This window comes from Chenopodium album, chromosome 25 (genome assembly GCF_948465745.1).
Source record: "Chenopodium album chromosome 25, dcCheAlbu1.1, whole genome shotgun sequence".
Lineage (NCBI taxonomy): Eukaryota > Viridiplantae > Streptophyta > Magnoliopsida > Caryophyllales > Amaranthaceae > Chenopodium > Chenopodium album.
Genome location: NC_137858.1, coordinates 30,887,419 through 30,908,973, shown reverse-complemented (window position 1 = coordinate 30,908,973; position 21,555 = coordinate 30,887,419). Strand labels below are relative to the sequence as shown.

Here is a 21,555-nt window from a genome sequence, read left to right as displayed (position 1 = left end):
TATTGTGCCGAGTAAATCTCTACACGCCTACATGCTAGTCAATTGTTATTACATTCAGTCTGTAAATATGCAGAACTATTTTATTTGCTTCTTGATCAATGAAGTGGATGGTTCAAGAGTCAAGACTTCAAGGCATTACAAAACAGCCACATCATTTTAGTTATTTTATTTTTCCAGTGAGTAATTCTGTCCACGAGCTTTGTGTATAAAGCACCCCATGTAATGGTTAAACAGGTGCATATCAGTATATCCTGTCATATTTCAATTTGGGAAATTTGATATCATGACATATAACATTTATTTACAGGTGCATATCAGTATATCTATTGTCATACATGTTTCAATTGATGTCACTTGTAGATTTGGGATCTGCTGTATTCATTGTTGGAAGTTCTTGATATAAAACAAGAGAGTTGGGAAAAACAATAGAGAGAAAAACAAATGAAAGGGAAAAGTCCCACATTGATTGGGGAATGAGGTTTTGCCTTGTTTTTATATTGTAGTGCTTTAATATTGATTCACTCCCTTGTTTATTGCTCTTGGCTGACCGAGTTCATCTGGATAGTTTTTTGGCTAAGTTCTTCCCTCGTTTTATGCTAGCCATTTTCCCTCTTAGTGCTTATCCTAGAGGGCGACCGCTTCTAGTCTCGGCGGAATTGTCTTTTAGGTCAGTGGTTCTCCACGACACGGCTACTGTCAGTTTGGTTCACGCATCAAGAGATATGTAATTTATGTTTTATTGCTTATTAGTATAACTCCATATCGTTCACATCGATAGGTACTAGAGCTATATCCACAATGAAATAAGAGTAATGCATCAAAAGTTAGTTTTCTAGTTTTTAAAGGCAAGAGTATACAACATAGACTTCACTGCAAAATGGATGAACTTTATTGACCGTCAATCTCTTACTTACATTGTTACACTATCTCAGGCATTTCTTGCATTTTACAATACTACTAGTACAATGTTAAAATTCACAAAAAAGAAAAGTAAAGAGGAAATTATAATACAAAAAGAGGTAGAACTTAAGAGTCAAAAGATAGATCAACAGAAAATTAGCATTTTTTTTTTTTTTTTGAAAGAACAGAAAATTAGCATAATAACTGATAAACATGCTTATTTGTTTACTAGTAAATAAAAGCTTGCAGATTTTCATGGAGTTTTAGCAGAAGCCACTTCAGAGCTCTTCTTCTTTCGCGAAAACAACCCTCCAATCAAAGGTATCAATGGCTGTCTTTTCTTCTTCTTAAGAGAAGGATGTCTCTCCAAAAACGGCCCGCTTTTGTGATGATTAGGTAATACAACTTCAGAGAAAGTTGCATTTCCAAAGGTCACAAATCTTCTACTCTGATACTCAACTCTTTCAGTTTCTCTTATTCGTTGTAGGCTTGTCGCGGGTTGTGGTGGATCTTCAACGAATTTAAGGTCTTCGATCTCATACTCCATCATCTGTTTCTCCGACTCCCTCTCTAGTTTCAGCTCTTTAAGCTCTCTCTTTGTCTTCTCGAGTTCCTCCTCGAGTGAAGACAGGCAAGTGGCCATGACCATTGTTTCCTCTTTCGCCTTTACGAGGCTTTGTTTTGTTTCTTCAAGCTCATCTATAATGCTTCCTAGCTTTGAACTTCCTTGGCCAATTTCATCTCTTGTATCCTTCATCTGCATAAATATTTAATGGCACAATAATATCATGTTAATGTACTAATATCAGCTGTTTTAGTTGCCTAAAGTAACTAATTGCCTTTTCCTTGTTAATTTTCTAACATCATCATTGAGTTAAAGTTCAATAGAGGATATGACTTCTTTCACTAAACTTGATCAATCGATTGAATTTTGTTGTATAAAACTAGAGGCACTTCTAATTAGAATCTTCATTAACTAAGTAAATTTGGAGTCATCCATTTACAATTGACGCGATGTTCTTTTCGAGTTAAACTAAATTGTACTCTATAAATCTATAATAAAATTGATGAGTACCATTTGTGTTGCTTCACTTGACTTTTGCAGTCCGAACATTGGCCAATTAGATTTTTCTTACACAATAACTGAAAATTACTATAAAATAGTACTTTCATAAAGACGTAAACAAAACAATAATACTCCCTTCATTTTTATGTTTGCCCCATTTCTTAGTTCTTGGTCTCAATAAACTTGTTCAAGAATTAATAATTGGAATAAAACAATTACTAAATATTATCTTTTATAAATTTATGTATTAGTATGAAAGATTCTAAGCCTTATATATGTGAACCAATGAAAGAATATTGACACAAAATACTTGTATGTATGTCGTAAATAGTACATACAATACTATATAAATACATGGAAGTTTATATTTATATAGGGAAATTTGTAGAAGAAGGTTAATGTGGGACTATGAGAGGTTTCTTCCAAAGGAGCAAAGTAAAGGATTCCTTGTTAAAGCTGTGATTAAGTAACGTACACAAATACGACCATTTGCTATTCAACTAGCTACTTTATTCTTTCTGCAGACAAAGCTTGATGTATTGCTAGGGCTGTCAAATTTCAAACCGAAACCGTTTAACTGCCCGAAACCGACCGACCCAAATGAGAACCGAACCGATTAAAATTCGAATTTTTTGAAACCGAAAACCGACCCGAACCGTATTTTAGTAAACCCGAAACCGAATCGACCCGAATAATGTTAAACCGTATAAGAACCGAACCCGTTAACAAACCGAACCAAATATAAACCGAACTGAAAGAAAACCGAACCGAAAAAGAACCGAACCGTATTTAACCCGAAACCGGTTCCAACCCGAAATCGTTTAAACTGGCAAAAAAACCGCTTACACCGAACTGTTAGCAAACTGCTACTCGTTTGCACCAAACCATTTAAAAACCGAACTGATTGTAAACCGAACTGGTTATAAACCGAACCGTTTATGAACCAAACCGCTTCTAAATCGAACCGTTTACAAACTTTTTTATATAATTAAATGGATTTTTTTTTTTTTTGACGGGAATATAATTAATCGAACCGTTTACAAACTTTTTTTTTGACGGGAATATAACTAGTAAGATCAGTATGACTAAACTTGAAACAGAACATAATATATATTTATAAAATCAATGAAAATTTGTTTATAATATGATGTCTAAATATGAAATGATTCGCGACTTTATATAAAACTTGTGAACGCAAAAGGTTAGCAAGTACTATCAAATTTCAAATCAAAACCATTTAACTGCCCGAATCCAAACAACTCGACAAACAATTTATTTTTTGAAACCGAAAACCGACCCGAACCGTAATTTAGTAAACTTGAAATGGAACCGATATGAATAACGTTAAAGTGGTTAAACCATCGAAGAACCGAACCAGTTATAAACTGAACCGAAAAAGAACCGAACCAGTTAAAAGCTGAACCGAAAAAGAACCGAACCAGTTATAAACTGAACCAAAAAAGAACCGAACTGTTTCTAACCCGAAACCGTTTCCAACCCGAAATTGTTTGAACCGGGATAAAAACCGTTTACACCGCACCGTTCACAAACCGCAACCCGTCTGCACCGAATCGTTTACTACCCGGACTGTTTACAACCCGAACCGAATTAAAACCGCTTAAGAATACCGAAACCGAATCGAACCGATAACTATTTAAACCGAACCGTGAGACAATTAAACCGATTCCAAACCGACCCGATTAAATACCGAACCGAAACCGAACTGTCAAACCGTTTTGACAGTGCTATGTATTGCTACTCGTTATTACTAATAAAACATGTTTTGGATTCATGGCCACTCAAGTAATCAATTTCAGCTTGGATTTTTGGTAACAATTCTAATTCTATTCTAGATTTATCTTCACATACGTACCATTTTTTGATATGATAAGATTCGTGTCACTCTGTATCTATTTTAACTTTGTTGATATCTTTTAACAACGGAGGTAAAAACTGTATATACTCCGTATTAAAGCTGAAATTTCCTATTTTAGTATAATTGGTACTCGTGTCAAAAAAAAAAAAAAAAAAAAAAAAAAAAAAAAAAAAAAAAGAGTATTCTTCTTTTTTTTTTTTTTTTTGAGGAAATACTCTCTTCTTTTTCTAAATCCTACTTACTTATTATTCGTTGGTTAAAGTTAATAAAATTTCAACTATACCGTATTTTATTTATTAAAACCTTTTTTATCATATGATGTCTTATTTTGTTCATATCATTACATTTTCTAGATATCAAGCTTTAATATAATTCATCCATATTCCATATATACTTAATGATACGTACTAATGCTCAAATTACTATGTTAGAAACCATGTAAAATGCATGGAAGTAGAACTCAAGCAGAGAGAGAAGTAATTAACATAAAACTTTTTAAAATAATTCAAGAAACCTCTACCTTTCTATCCTTTATGGAAGGTCTGATATGTGTGTTTCTTATATGTGGATGCCTACGAATTTAAATGGTCAAAACCATGCAATTTGATATATAACTTTTAATTTATACCTCCCCTTCAAGTCTTCAACCCATAATTGTACGTACCAAGATGTACAATATTCTTTATAAATTCACTACATATTTTTGCATATAAGATTATTTGTATGCATCGAATTAGTTATACTACATCCGTTTCATATTAGTTGCAACTTTGGGTTATTATTTGTAAGTTATAAAATATTTCAAAGTTGCAACTAATATGTAACGAAGGTAGGACATGTTATCGATCTATATGTACCTATGCAGATTAAGGTTTACATGACATGACTACATGCAATAGAACTATCCAATTAAATAACAATATAGACCCTAAAAACTGGTTCCTCAATAACATATCCTGAGAAAATTACAATATTAAGAGATTGATTTCATCAATATCATTATTTAGAATTTTAGGATCTAGTCATCATAAACTAATACAACCTATTACAACGCCTAAAAAAAGTTTAATTTTAGAGTTTATGCATGGTTTTTCCACTAAATAACAAGCAATATAGTAAAACAATAGACAATTATACATGAGTCATTATCAATTAATAATCAACATATTTGTTTAGTTTAACAAAATGACAACTTCATTATCCATATTCCATAATAATGACTAGTTAACGTCATAATCATTGCTGACAACAAGATTATTAGAGGGAAAATAATTTAAGAAAAACTTAACCAATAAATATGATTTCACTAAACAGAGAAAGTAAATAAAAGTACCTCTTTGAGTTTGCTAGCATAAACCTCCCCAGCTAAAACTCTTTCACCAAACAACGAAACCGCCTCTTTCACGGACCTAAATGGTGCCCGTGTATCGATCTCCGCCCTCCTATTAAGCACCACCACCCCATCTCCACCGCTCGCCATTCGTAGCACGGCACCAAACCAATTATCACAAATAATAAAGAGATAAATGGTAGTAGTGCTAAGACTGCTAACACAAAAACAACAAAAATTAAGATGGTGTAATATCTTTTTTATAGAGGTATGTAGCTACTTAAAAGAAATGTATAATTTGTTAAGGGAATTTGATAATGAAAGAAAAGAGAAGTGTAAGGGAATAAGAAGGAGAATTGAAGTTAGAAATATAATGAAAAGCTTCTTTTCTTGGCGTCCACTTCACTAGAATTCTGTTAGTAAAATATTTTAGGAAGGTGTAAGTAGTGACTAGTGAGTAAACTGGTTGGGTATGTAGGGAATAGCATTTGTTACTAACTCATTTTTTTTTGTAAGAAATTAATTTATGGGACCCACTTAGATACGGCAACACCACACGTAGACCACAACCTTTTACCTACATTCAAACAACTACTATTTTTTTATTTAGTAAATACTTTTATTTAATATATATTTAATTAATAAAATACTTACAAGTTCATTTAACAAAATAAATAAATTATGGTTTGATCTAGATTCGAACCCGTAACCTCCAACAAATAAAGGTTTTACACTAACCATCTCAACCAACTTTTATTAGTGTTTTAAATTTCACATAATTAACATTATATATTCCTTTCAAATTAGAGGTTATTTAATTTATTTATTTTTTCACAAGATTAGAAAATAAATACATATGAGGTAAAAAAACCATAACATTTGAGGTAACACCCGAATCACACTCAGTTGAACATAATTATCAAATTAAAAAAGTTCAAAGTACAAAATAGCACTCCGGGGCATCGCCCGGGACACACACTAGTTTTAGATTATGAGGGGTTTAAATGAGGTTACATAATTATGTAAATAGTTTAATTTTTGATGTTGAAGTTGGTTTCTACAAGCACGGATACTTGTCTTCTTGTCGTCAATTGTCATATTGATATGTACCTTGTTATGTCTTCTATCTGTATATACGTATAAATGACAAAACTATACCTTCCAAAGCACAAGCGAAGTAGGCAATGACGGAGGTGGAATTTTTTTCGTTGAGGGACTAAAAAATAAACATTAACGCTTTGTTTGGATAGCAAAGAATGAAGGAAAAGAAGGGGAGGGAAAATGGAGGAAGGGAAGGGAAAAGAAAGGGAGGGGGAGGTGAGCTCCATTTTCCCTTCAAATCTCTCCAATTTTGAAGAGATTATGGTTTTTATAGAGAGAGGGAAAATGGATCCCTCCCTCTCCTTCCCCTTCCTTCCCCCAATCTTTTACTCAAACAAGAGATTTTGTCCCCCTCCATTTCTCTTCTCTTCTTTTCCTTCTATTTCTTCCTATCCAAACAAAATGTTAAGTTTTATTTGTTTTGGAAGGGTAAACAAATTATATATCCCACTAAATTGTTATATAACCACCGAAATAGTGCAAACAGTTAATGTTTATAAAGTTGCATTCATTTCTACAAACTTAGGGTCTGTTCACATTGACTAAAATGAGCTGAGTTGAGCTGAACTTATTAATTAATGATTTTTAACTACAGATATGATCTTTGATTATTTATTATTATATAATATATGTGTATATACAAATATACTGTTGGGAAGTATGCCTTGAATCGGTGACCGAGTAGGTACATGATCATGTAGTTCATTGTACACGATTGTGTAGTCGGTGTTATTATGTACTCTTCAATATACATGGCCATGTGGTTCATAGTACATGGTCGTGTAGTTCCACTACTACAAGACTTGTCACCCGGTAGTGTGATTCAAGGTACACTACCGTGTAGATGGGTGCACTATTTGACTGCGTGATATACACGGTCGTGTGGGTCAAGGTACACGGCCGTCGTGTGGCCGGTTTTGGTTCGTGTAGTTATTAATTGGGTTTTGGTCCAAATCAGTTTCTGTTTTGGAGAGTTCTATATATACCCATTAGGGTTATTTTTTAGCCGTGACAATCATAAGTTGAGTGATTATTCAGAAATCTAAGAGTCTTTTGTGTATTTCTCATCTGTGAGATCTGAGAGAGTTAACATAAGAAATCAGATAGACAATCAATCTGTTTCTGTGATTGGTCTCAAATCTGTCCTGAATCTGTAATTTGTATTCCCCAAGATCAATAAAACTATTACTCTCGCCTGCCCGTGGACGTAGCCAACATATTGTTGGTGAACCACGTAAATCTGTGTGTTATTTATTTGTTTTGCATTCATTAATTTGTTCTTTCTCACATCCGTTATAACACATACATATTGAGATATTTAAGAAAAACATACTATATAATTAAATTATTTATGAAAAATATATTAATTACATGGAACTTCAAAACATATTAAAAACATATATTATATAATTTAAAAAATAAAATATTTAAATGACAAAAGAACACAAAACACCTTTTAAAAATTCTCAAAATGAAAAAATAATATAATAAAAAAAAAAAAAAAAAAAAAAAAAAAAAAAAAAAAAAAAAAAAAAGAGTTGGGTTGGTCTTCTTTAAAAGCTAACTTGATCCTATTTTTACTCCTACCTCGTCAAATAACGAAATATGGTATAATAGTCATGAAGTGAAATATGGTATAACCGCATAATAGTCATTATTATTATTATTGTTATTGTTATTACTACTATTATTACTGTTATTATTACTATTATTGTTATTACTATTGTCATTACTGTTATTAATATTGTTTTTGTTATTATTGTTGCTGTTATTGTTATTATTATTATTATTATTATTATTATTATCTCAAAAACAAAGGTCATACAACCTACAATAAATTAGTAGGAAGCCGAGATACAATCTGGGCCCCACTCCTCTAGCTATAGAAAAGTCTACCCTGGTGAAGATATGAACTACAACACGAGCCCCAATATCTTGAGTCGTCGAGAACCTCTGAACCCGCTTCAGCAATGCAACTGCCTCCTTCTCTAATTCCCCAAGCGAAAAAAAGGAGAAGGGAATGAAACCATATCCAATCGCCCGACAACAAGCTATTATTGTTATTATTATTGTTATAGATCGTTTTATTATTATTATTATTATTATTATTATTATTATTATTATTATTATTATTATTATTATTATTATTGTTATAGATCGTTTTATTATTATTATTATTATTATTATTATTATTATTATTATTGTTATTTATTATTGTTATTATTATTACTATTATTACTATTATTAATATTTATTATTGTTCTTATTGTTATTATTGTTATTCTTATCGTTATTATTATTACTATTATTGTTCTTATTGTTATTATTGTTATTCTTATTGTTATTACTATTATTACTATTATTACTATTATTGTTCTTATTATTATAACTATTATTATTATTATTATTATTATTATTTATTGTTATTATTGTTATTCTTATTGTTATTATTATTAATATTATTTTTCTTATTGTTAATATTATTGTTATTGTTATTGTTATTATTATTATTGTTATTATTACTATTATCGTTATTAACTTTATTATTGTTGTTGTTATTGTTGTTGTTGTTGTTGTTGTTGTTATTATTATTATTATTATTATTATTATTATTATTATTATTATTATTATTATTATTATTATTATTATTATTATTATTATCGTTATTATTATTATAACAAAAAAACCTACAAAGTCAATCTATTTATCGTTATTATTATTATCACTAGATGAAGCCCGTGCGACGCACGGTTTGTTTAATTTTTTATTTTTTTATTTTTATGAGCTAAAATTTGTTGTATATTTAGATAAAACTCCTAATATTAAAAGATAATATTTCATATTTAATTAATTTAAACTTAAAAATCTCATTCGTCAATTTTGCTTACATGGCATTTGAATTATTTAATTCTAAAAGAAATTAATAATCTCTTATTTAATTGGCTACTACTAAGATTTATAATCCTACATGGCGTGCTGAGAAAATTAGATCCTACGTGGCTCTCTAAAATCTCGGGAAAAAACTCCCCTTTATATATATATATTAGATTATTATCATTATTATCGTTATTATTATTGTTATTGTTATTGTTATTGTTATTGTTATTATTATTATTATTATTATTATTATTATTATTATTATTATTATTATCGTTATTATTATTCTTATTATCGTTATTATAATTATCAATGTTATTATTATTCTTATTATCATTATTATCGTTATTATTATCGTTATTACTATTATTATCGTTATTATTATTCTTATTATCGTTATTATTATCGTTACTATCATTATTATTGTTATTATTATTATTATTATTGTTGTTGTTGTTGTTGTTGTTGTTATTATCGTTGTTTTTGTCGTTATTATTGTCGTTCTTATTATTATTGATGTTATTATTATTGTCGGTATTATTATTCTTGTTATTCTTATTGTTGTTTTTATTATTCTTAGTATTCTTATTGTCGTTATTATTCTTATTGTCATTATTATTATTCTTGTTATTCTTATTGACGTATCATTCTAATTATTCTTATTATTAATTTTGTAATTATTATTATTATTATTATTATTATTATTATTATTATTATTATTGTCGTTGCTGTAATATAAGCTTAAAAGTATATCATTAGAAATATCATTAGACATAAATTGAACTGAATTGAACTAAACTTATTAGAGCTGAACTGAACTGAAATTAATCTGAAGAGAACATGCCTTTATTTTTAATCCGTAGATTTGCTTGTGAAAAAAAAGGGTCTAAGGATTTGTTGTGTCCCTATTGAATTGATGAACATACATACATATATATACATATACATACATATATACATATATATATATATATACATATATATATATATATATACATATATATATATATATACATATATATATATATATACATATATATATATATATATATATATATATATATCTTTTCTTTTTATGTTAGATATTAGAGTTGGAGTAATTATTTGAAAAGTAAGAAATGAAAGTGAAAAAAATTGAAATATGTGCGAGAAAAGAAAAATATAATGATAAATTTCCTCTGTTTCTTTTTAGATGACACATTTCTTTAGTCATGTTTGCCAATTCACAAATTCAACCTTTAATATATTCAATTACCGATAAGCAAAAATTATGAAAGTTGATATTTTGAAGATATATTTTGTGACGAATCTAACAAGATCTCATATAACTATATTTTTCATTACGTATAAAGCACAAAATACGGTCAAAGGTGAGTGTGTGAATAGTGCTAAAGTCAAAATATGTCAACCAAATAAACTGGAGGTAGTATATATATTAGTTGTAATGTTGTCTTTCTCCATGAATGTAAATCAGGCGAGACGGGTACCTTTACCCCCTCCCTCATACCCAGAACAATCAAGATTCATTGCATAGATGTGTTTAGCGAAATGTCAAAATTCCATAGAATTATTTTCTAACCAGTGCGTCTTGTGTGCGGCTGGCCACACCATGTGACCACTTGTAAAAGAACAAAGTAACCTCTATAACACTGATCTGGTAACCCCTGTAATATTGACCAAGTAACTCCTAAGTGACCTTTATTACACTAACGAAGTAACACCTATAAAACTTAACGAGTAAACTACATAACGCTAACAAAGTAACCCTTATGATGAATGGTCACACTGTGTGTTTGAACTTTGTGTTTCCCAACATGTTCTCAAGTTTGAATTTCCATGTGGTAACGAATTGGAATTAGGGAATGAACAATTGTGACAAATTAAAATCTTCCACTTCTTATGTATTTTGTTGTTAGGAACTTTCCACCTCTTTTATGTTATACAAGTCCTTATTTAATGTTCTGAATTCAATTAGACACAAAATCTATACGTAGCATATATAAACCAAAATTGACAAACATATATACACGTTAATAGCTATTAATATTATTATTCAAATTGTTGAGGTAAAGAGAGTAAATAAGAACATAATCAGTTTACTCCACTTTTTTCACAATCTTAACCATAAACACGATCACCTTCATCAAAACCAGGACCCGAGATCCCATACCACAATCATGACCCTCATTATAATGCCATGTATTTGACATTTTTCCCCTTAACATGAAAGGCTTTTTCTTCTACTGTCTTTATTTGTAGACTTATCCATTCTCTCCTCACGAACCATCAAAGAACTTATCAAATTGTATAAGTTGAAAAGTCCTTAGAATCTAAATTTACAGTCACAATATGTTTTTAGTCATTGTTCAAACTCCTTAACACCTTGCTCACAATAGTCGCATTATTTATCACCATATATTTACATTTGACTAATAATTGAGGACACTTTAGACAAATAATCTTGAATAATTGATTCTTTCATTGTCATCGTTAAACCCTCAAATTGATTACAAAGAATTTGTAATTTTTAACAATTAACTTCTTATCGCCAAAATACTCTTGTTTGATGATCTCCCATACTTGCTTAATTGGGTGAGATTTAAAGGGTGAGATTTATCACTTATGGAGTCTCAGGTTGAAGCCTTTGTCTTGTTCAAGTCTTAAGAGTTTTGGAAGATAGTGGAGCAAGGGTATCGTAAGAAAAATGCAAAGGCTCTATTATCTATCCAATCAGCGTTGGATGATGCAATGAAAATTTTAGGAAAAATCTCATCATCCAACGCTGATTGGATAGATAATAGAGCCTTTGCATTTTTCTTACGATACCCTTGCTCCACTATCTTCCAAAACTCTTAAGACTTGAACAAGACAAAGGCTTCAACCTGAGACTCCATAAGTGATAAATCTCACCCTTTAAATTGGAATTAAGGATTGAGATGACATATTAACAACATAGTTTTCCATGATTACTAGACAATCCTCACACAAAAAAAAAAAAAAAAAAAAAAAAAAAAAAAAAAAAACTCACCGACAATAGTGAAACAAGAGTGATGTTTGTTTCAGTTACGGCTCTTTTTTTAATATGTGTTTGCTTAGGATCGGAACCTAGATTAGCTCTGATACCATGTTAAATATAAAACATAAATTCAAGAACGAATAAAGGTAAAGGAGCAAAATTAAAGTTGAATATACTATTTTTGCTACATAAAATGAAATGTATCCAAACCTTTAAATAAGCTAGTGATAAAACTATCACTCCCAAAAATAAGGAAACCACTAATAAATTAGATCCACAAAACTTTAATTCACTACCCCTAAACTAATAGAATTGAACAAACTCCACAAATTAGCTACTACTTTATTATACTCCAATTAACTAACATGCTGATGCATATCGGGATACGTAGAAGAGTCATTTAAAATATATCTTTTGGATGGTTATTATAGATAATATTTAGTAGTTATTTATCTTTTATTTTGATAATTTAGTTTATATATTAATTTTTTTTCGTTTTTACAATATTCTAGAGTTCATTTAACCTATATGAAGTCTTCCTGTACTGTTGTAATGTTTTAGGTGGGGAATGGAATTTGAGTTATAGTTTGATCAATTTGTATGAATTGTTTTCTGCAAAAGAATTGCATATGTTATTTTGCCGTAAAGACTTCCTTGTATTAAACCTTGGTTAGGAATAATAACTCCATATCCTAGTTATAATTTGATCTTGTGTAGATTTAACTGTTCCATATCCTTTTGATTTAGTCCCTCTACTTGAAAATTGTGAAAAGTCTAAACCGCAATCCATCTAAGGTTGGAATTTTAGTTGAAACCCGTTAAAAATCTGCATCAAGTTGGTGTGGCTGATGCTACTTCTATTAGGCAAGGGAAACGGTTCACTTCTTGAAGTTTCGTGCAAAATTTTATTGAAATCAGACCTATTAATAAAAACCAGTTTTATATGTCAGATTGTTTGGCTTCTTTCTCCTTTCTAAAGCTTTTGAGGTGACTCTTTTTTTTCAAATTGGTAAATTTTTTGTCTTGTTTTCATCTGCAATATTTGAGAATTTTTCAAGGAGCGTGGACATAAAACTCGTTTTCGGCAGCCGGTCAAAAATCAAACTAATCTGGCAATGTTAAGAAAAAAAAATACTTGGAGCTGAACTATTGGTTGAGTCTTGTAGACATATAGGGATAGCATCATTTTAAAATAAAAAATAAAAAATTAAAAATTAAAAACCAGTTTTTTTAATTATTTTGATTAGGTTTTGCTCCTCGCACTTTTGATCGATTTCTGGACTGATCGATTTTGTGTAATCTCTCATCCACATAAACATGGATAATCAAAGTTGGTTTGTTGCATTTATGGAGGAAATCTAGAAAATGAATGAATGTTTGGACTTAATTGATGCACGTATTCAATTACGTGGCGTGAGATGTAGTGGACAAGATATCTCATGTGAGAAGGAAAAAGGAGAGCAACTTATTGCATGTTAAGGAAAATATTGAACCTTTGTCATGTTATATCCCTGATGATCAAACCTTAGATGATGGAAAACAAAATTTTGAGACTAGTATTAAAATATTTGATGCATTTGATGAGCAATTGTTCCATGCTTAGTTGAGCATTACTTGTCTGTTTCTAAGGCTAGTATAGAAGAAAATATTCAAGTCGAGGTGAATGTACACTTTGAAAACTCAAAAACAAGATTCTACACTATTATGTTGTTTTCTTATGCGGTGCTTGATCCGAGCAAGTTTCAAGAATAAGATGAAGAGGATGGTGCAATAAGTTTATTTGTTGATTTTGTTAGGACGATTTGGATGATATCATGGTTCCATGATTTGCTTAAACTTGGGACAAGTTTTTTTTCAAGAGGGAGAGTATGATGCATATCGTGAAGATACGTAGAAGAGTCATTTAAAGTATGTCTTTTAGATGGTTATTACAGATATATTTAGCAGTTGTTTATCTTTTAGTTAGATAGATTTAGTTTGTGTATTAGTTTATCTTTTGTTTTTACAATATTCTAGAATTAATTTTGCCTTTATAAAGGGCTTTAGGTTGTAACCTTTTAGGTGGAGAATGGTATTTGAGTTATAGTTTGATCAATTCGTATGAATTGTTTCCCCCAACAGAATTACAAATATGGTTTTGCTGCGAAGGCTTTCGTATGAATTGCAAATGTTATTTTGCTGGGAAGGTTTTCTTGTTATTAAACCTTGGATAGGAATGAATAATAACTCTATATCCTATTTACATTTGATCTTGCTTAAATTTAATTGTTCCATAATCCATATCCTTTTGATTTAGTCCCTCTACCCGAAAATTGTGGAAAGTATAAACTACAATCCATCTAAGGTCGGAATTTTAGTGGAAACCATTAAAATTTTTCATCACATGCGCACCTAAGAAAAATTAGATAGTACTTTGAATCACTTAGTCAACATATTTCAATTTTAATTTTAATTGAACTTTTTAGAGAAAAATTATTAGTGATTAATCTGTTCAGACAATAATATCTTATTGAACAAAGCAAATTTTTTTTTTTACTTTTTTTTTTTTGACAAGAGCAAACTAAACAAAAAACAAACACTTAAGCAACACTAAAGCTGATCAGACTAGTCCTACACTCATTTGCCAATTCATGTGCCTTCCCAACTTGTCCCCTGCTTATTTTCCAAACCACACAACTTTGTAAAAGGTCTCCCTGTTCTCGGAGGTCTTGAACAATCCAGTAATACCACATGTCACCCCTATTGGGGTTTCGGATCAAGCTAACCACATCACTTGAGTCTGTAGAGACCCAAATATTGCTTAAACCTTTATCAATCGCCCAACGAATAACTCCTAGACAAGCCAGTAGCTCAGTGTAAAGCACCGAATTTGCCTTGTAAAAGCCACCTCCTTCATCCTCATAGTCCATGCCAGGCATCGCAAAAGCCCATCCAAAGCCTTTGTTCCCTGTCTGTTTGAGCCACGATCAATCACACATGATTGTTACCTCTCGACCATGGTCAACCCCACTATTTGTAATAATGCTTCTGCAACCCATATGTGCTTTGTGAAAACCTGGTGGCGAACCATCCATCGGTCCCATTAATTGTATCGTGCCAAAACTCCGGATATCCGATTTCAAAAAAACGGTTAACTCTTGTGAAACCTTCTCTAAATGTCTCATAAGTGCTGGCTTATGGTCATTTTCATTTCAGAATCTCTTCCATTTCTAGCCATCCATAGACCCCATAACACATTCATAAAATTATGTATACGGTCACTAGAAATTCCATCCTCACTATAAAACAGCAGAATATACCTCTGGATCCATTATCGCAAAGGAGTAGATCCATCAATTTCAAAGCTGATATGCAACAGGCAATTAAGCCAAGCATACCTAGCCAAAAGAGCATAAACGAACAAGATGTTGAGAATCCTCATCACAATCCCCACAAATATCACACAAAGAATCTATCGGAATTCCCCTATGCTGCAAGTTTGCTTTTACAGCTAAACCATTCAACAAAAGCTTCTATAAGAATAGACTCCATTTCGGAGGGATCCTCAGCTTCCATATAAGTTTAAAAACACTCATCCCCACTCGTACCGTTATGTGACTACCTCTCATCTTGTCATAAAAACGCGTACCCTGTTTTAACAGTATAGACCCCTGACTTGTGTCTTTGATAATACAAAAAATCCTCCTTATATGTAGAAGGAAGTTCAAAATCAAAGATCTGCCTTGCTGAATCCCATTAGAATTTTCCTCGAACCACAGCCGCATCCAACCTCTCACTGGGTAGTAATCACCAAATCTCTGACCTTTCCTGTCCTTATCCCCCTTAGCACGTGACTAGAGTTAAGGACAGGCACTACTCCGTTCACCCATTTCATACTTGCGTATTTGAGCTTTTCCCCAATTCCAATTTTCCAAGCAAAACCTGAAACAAACTTGTTAGCCACATTATGAAATCCTCGTCTCCCCCATGAAGAGCTGCCTCAAAGGGTGGCAGATGGCCGCCATCACACATGGTGCAAGAGTGCACTGGTGAATAAGAGTGAGCTAGCAAAAGTTTGGGGTTACAGTGCATCCGAGCCACTTGCCTAAATAACAACGCGTCATTGATATGAGGTTTGCCATTGCCATAATTCCAAGTCCTCCCATGCCTTTTGGAAGATGTAAAGTATCTTTCCTAATCTTATGCATGCCCTTTTCGTTATTCTTCGCCTAAAAAAATCGAGTAATGAGTGAATCAATTTTACTCACTATGGACCCCGGAAGCTTGAAGCACTTCATAACATGAGAAGAAATGTTGATTAAAACTGAATTAATCAGGATTAGTTTTGCTGATTGAGAAATCCGCATCGAGCCCAGTTAGTAACCTTCCGCACCACTTTACCCACCAAATACTTAAAAGAGTCCTTTTTTCCTCGATCAAGATCAATTGGAGCCCCTAAATGGAGTCCCAAAGTCTGGACTTGGCCAATATTTAGAATACCCTTAAACTCCTCCACTTGATGCCTTGGCAACAATTTGCTAAACTTCACAAAGCCAAGGTTTAAGCGCTGACCCGATATGTCTCCAAATCTATCAATAATAGTCATTAGGTTCTGGCACGACTTCTTAGTAACCTGCAAAAATAACATAGCGTCATCAGCTAAAAATAAGTGCGAAAACGAGGGCGACCTCTGAGTAACCTTAAGGCCCATAATTTGCCCCAGGTTTTCCCCCATAATCAACATCCTTGAAAGAATGTCCATGTAGAACAGGAAAAGGTATGGAGAGAGCGGATCCCCTTGTCTTAAGCCACATCTTGGCTTAAAAATCTCTTAAACTTGTCCATTAACCAGAGTTTTGTAGGACAAACTGTCGAGACACACTGAGAAATCCATTGCACCAAGTTTGGAGGACAACCATAAGCTTGTAACACTTTGAAGAGAACGAGCCCATTAATTTTATCATACACCTTTGACATATCAATCTTGATAGCCTCTTTATGAGCTTCACCTTTATTAGTATTGATTAAGTGAAGCAACTCACGGCTTAATAATATTATCCTCCATGTATTTCCTTGGAACGAAAGCATATTGAGACGCTGTAATAAAATTCTAAAGCAGTCCCTTCATCCTATTCACCATACATTTAGCTATGCACTTGTATGTAGTGTTGCACTTACCGTCGAAAGTGAGCCGCCACTTCCGGAACATCCACCTTTGGGATCATAACTAAAATTGAGGAATTAAATTCCTTAAATAAGTAGCCCGTGTTGATAAACTATTGCATAGTCGCCACCACTGTTACTCCCACCTTGTCCAATGTTGGTGGAAAAATTCTGCAATAAAACCATCTCGCCATGGGACATAAGACTATGTATAGAGAACATCGCCTTCCTTGTATCCTGACCTAAGAAAGGCTTGACGAGTTGCAAACCTTCTAACTCCTCTAGCCGGGGAAGATCAAGCTCACAAAGAACTAGATCAACCTCTCCCCAAAACCATCTGGGTCATCAATACTCGGGTGATACACCTCCATTAAAGATGTCTTAATTAAGGTCTGGACCTTCGATCCTTTTGTCCTTTTATCCACACATCATTGCTATCACGAAGGGTAAGGATCTCCCGCCGTTTCCGGCATTGCTTAACCCTATTAAACATTAACGAGGATAGAAAATCCCAACATTTTATCCATTTATTCTTTATCCTTTGTTGCCAATACGTGAACTCCAAAGTAGATTGATCCAGACTTGCATTCACCGTAGTCACAATATTCGAACCTTGTCGAACGGTGCAAATATTAGCACTTTGAGTCGCCAATAACAAAGAAGTTTTCCTCCAATTCACTCCCCACATCTTCTTATTATTTAAACACCATCCCTTTAATTTGTGTCTTAACCATTTCAAGTGTTGCATTAGATAAACACCAAGTTAAAACGTATTCAAACCCACCCAAAGCATGTCATAAGCCTCCTCTATCAAAAGTTTCACTTCTGGTAAAGATAAACACCAAGTTTCAACCTGATATGGCCTATTCGAATGAGAAGCCGAAGATGTAGAATCATATAAGTTAGCAATGTGATCCGAGGCAATGATCAGTTCATGAAAAAATCTTCCTTCGGGAAAGTCATGAAACCACTCTGGAGTTGAATACGCTCTATCCAACCTTTCCATAATAAGCTGGTGCCCTTGTCTTTTATTTGTCCAAGTGTATCTAGGACTCAAAAATGGCACCTCCCAAAGGCCACTTTGTAAACGCCAATCAACAAATTCATCCAGCCCTTTCTCCGTAAGAATCCCCCTAGTTTATAGCTTAGACTCTCTATTTGATTAATATAACCAATAATCAAACAATTGGGAGTAATATTAAGAAAAAAAGGAAACATCATCCCAAACACTAGGCCTATCTTCAACTTTACACGCATCGTACAAAAAAAAAAAAAAAAAAAAAAAAAAAAAAAAAAAAAAAAAAACATGCCTACTACTTCCATTAGCTTCAACCAGCTTCCAAAAGATAAAGTTTGGAGAAGATACAATACAAGTTACATCCCCTTGATACCAACAAAACAAAGCTAACCCACCCTTACTACCATCCGAGTCCACCCCACAAGAAAATTTTGGGGAGAACTTAGCTACTAGAGCATTAACAGAACTAAAAGACATCTCAGTTTCTGACAAGAAAATAAAAGTGGCAATTTACAAGTATAACCACACTAACTAAGGATGAGTAGGAGTTAGTGTGTCATTTAGGCCCCTATAATTCCACGATATGAACTTTAAAAGTCCATCGGGGGCTGATCCGGCGCAGCTGCCTCACGATTGGTAATCTCATCGAATCAGCCAGAATTTGTTGCACTTCAAAGTCGAAATCATCCAAGTCAGAAAATTTTTTTGATGTGACCTCATCACTCTTTTGTTTCTTTGACGGTCCTGATGAAGAAGATGAGCAGGTGGCTACCCTTTTCTTCCCCACGCGTTTGGTAATTGATGAGCTAGGACTCAGTCCCCACCACCTTGCAGTATCAACATTTGAAGCCTTTGATTTAAATTCAAAGCCATTATACTTGTCGCGATGCCATACATTGAATCCACCCTTCTCGGCCCACATGTTTAAAGTTTTCAGTCGTTTCCTCTCGACCCATCCTAAATCATAGGAGCTTTCACGAACATTATCATCATCACAAGAGCGAAGAGGAGTGTTTTCAACACTTCTCGGCCTTTTCGCGGCCCATTTATCCATATCTAATTGTAATTGGTTGATAAGATCATCAATCCCTGTTTGTGATGCTGGTGAATTTAGATCGAGGATAAAATTCTGTAAAAGGAAGGCTAGGTAACTCACTTGTTCAGGAATTTGGAGAGTAAGGCACATAAGGTAATCTTGCTCGGTCTGGAAAGACCCTTCCAGCGCGAGAAATAGCTAAAGATTGAACAAGTCTCCTTCCTGCTTCCACAAAATTAAGGTGATTAGCATCTAAATAATCATCAAAAGATTCAGTTAATACCCTTGGTAATGGTTCAAGTTGCATAAGCAAATTACGTAGTGCTATATTCGCTTCAACGTCTGAACCCGTCAAACCCTAGTTTGCTATGTCTTGAAGCAGCCCTGACTGTTGGAAGGTCTAATTTTCTGATGTTCCCGCCCACTATTGAATACCCAGAACCTAGAAAAGGATCAGCGACGTTGCTTCACCTTCTTCCCTCTTCGCCGCTGCAGCCGAGGATTCTCCCACCTTAAAGGTAGAGGAACCTAAGAAGGGTGGTGGTGGTGGGTTAATGTGGTCTAAAAGGGAATAATAGGAGCTGATAGGGTTGCGCCGATAAGTTCCATAAGGACGGAACTCCGGCCTCACCGGTGATTGGTTAATTTGGTTCATAGTTTGAATTTGGTGCTGGTTTTTGTTTGAAATTGGGTGTGAACTCAGGCCCAAAATGTAGGGGTGAAATAGGGTTATTAAAATTTGGCATTGTGTATTCAACATAAGGGTCTTAGTTAAGCCCTAATCTCTTTCCAGGAGATAAATGAAGCACTGCTCCTCCCAGCCTTGACTCCCTTACATTCCCATCTTCCACTTCGCTTCCACTCGAGCTATCAAAGCCCGAGAAGTACGCAGTATCATTACTATCATCTGAGTTGAAGTCGGGAGTCTGACACTTCATTAACTTGCTGCTACTCTACAAGCAGCAGATCTTCCGGCTCCTCCTACCTATTTAAGTTCACTGCTAAATTGCGGTACCTAAAAATATCATGTAACCCTTGAACATATTTAGTATAGTAGGGATAGTCTAAGGGTCCATGTAATACCCTTAGGCAATCCCTTTCCACCGCCGCAAGACGCATGGAAAGACGCCTTGCCTCCTCATCAACTCGCAGACGACAATTACTTGAACTATGTTCAACACAGCCACATCTTTTACAAAAGCGAAATACACCCTCATACCTGAAATATACCCATTTAACACGGCCATCATACAGTGGAATATAACACCCTGCAATTAGCGGTTGTGATACATCTATTATCATACTTGCCCGTAGCTCTGCCCTGTCCGGTAGTCGACCATTTGTTATTGGCTCAAGCTGATCCAAGTACCCCAGGTGGCAAAAGATCCTACTTACTCATGCCTCAGTTAAAAACTAAAGTGGTAAGCCGTACGCTCGCACCTAGATTCTAGAAGTTTTGAAACTAAATTGCTGCGGGATAAGGTTGACATCATAACGTCTTAAATTGATAAGGTGGCCTTCAAAAGTTGTCGTATACTGCCTCACAAGCCCGTCCAAATAAGTTGGATCGGGACATTCGAAGATATAAAAACCACCAGTACGATGAACTCGCACATGTGCCCTAGATATCCACCTTTGATTAATTATATGTTAAACGAAAGAGACGAGAACAAAAATTTAATGTCGTAGTAGTTTTCATCTATCGATTGAATTGGTAGCTATACCTTTTTAAAATTTGAATAGAGTTTGATGATGATTATTAGTGTAGTTAATTTATTGGGATTATTCTACCATTTAGCAAGTCTTACAGAGTCATGTATGAATCAATCACACACAATCTCAATCTAGATAAAAATTTCAAAGTCAATTTTACAACTTTTCACCACGGTCTTTCAAACTATTAACCCTCAAATGATGCTATTAATTTTTATCTTGCTAAAAAAAACAATTAATTTCCAATATGATACTCACATCCTATAATTATATTTTCACTAAACAATTCGATTTTTCAGTGATTGTGGTGACAATCGTTGTTCAAAAATTTTTTATCTAAGGTATTTTCTTGCCAAAAAGTTGTTATTTGGTGATTTCTTACAAATCACACCTTTTATACTAAGTGATTTTTAACAAAAATTTCATAAAACAAACATGATACCCTTTTTATTTAATTTTTTTTTAAAAAAAAAAACAAAA

At 33.1% G+C, this 21,555-nt stretch overlaps 1 protein-coding gene across 1 annotated transcript; it reads right to left on the bottom strand.

Annotated features, from left to right (window-relative positions):
• Positions 1–891: 891 nt before the first annotated feature.
• LOC145615415 (WEB family protein At1g75720-like) lies at positions 892–5,481 on the bottom strand. Its single transcript, XM_081670487.1, has 2 exons — positions 5,176–5,481; positions 892–1,657 (listed from the first exon to the last, which is right to left on the bottom strand). The coding sequence occupies exons 1-2, from the start codon at positions 5,320–5,322 to the stop codon at positions 1,154–1,156; spliced, it is 651 nt and encodes a 216-aa protein (XP_081526613.1). The 5' UTR covers positions 5,323–5,481; the 3' UTR covers positions 892–1,153.
• Positions 5,482–21,555: the final 16,074 nt, after the last annotated feature.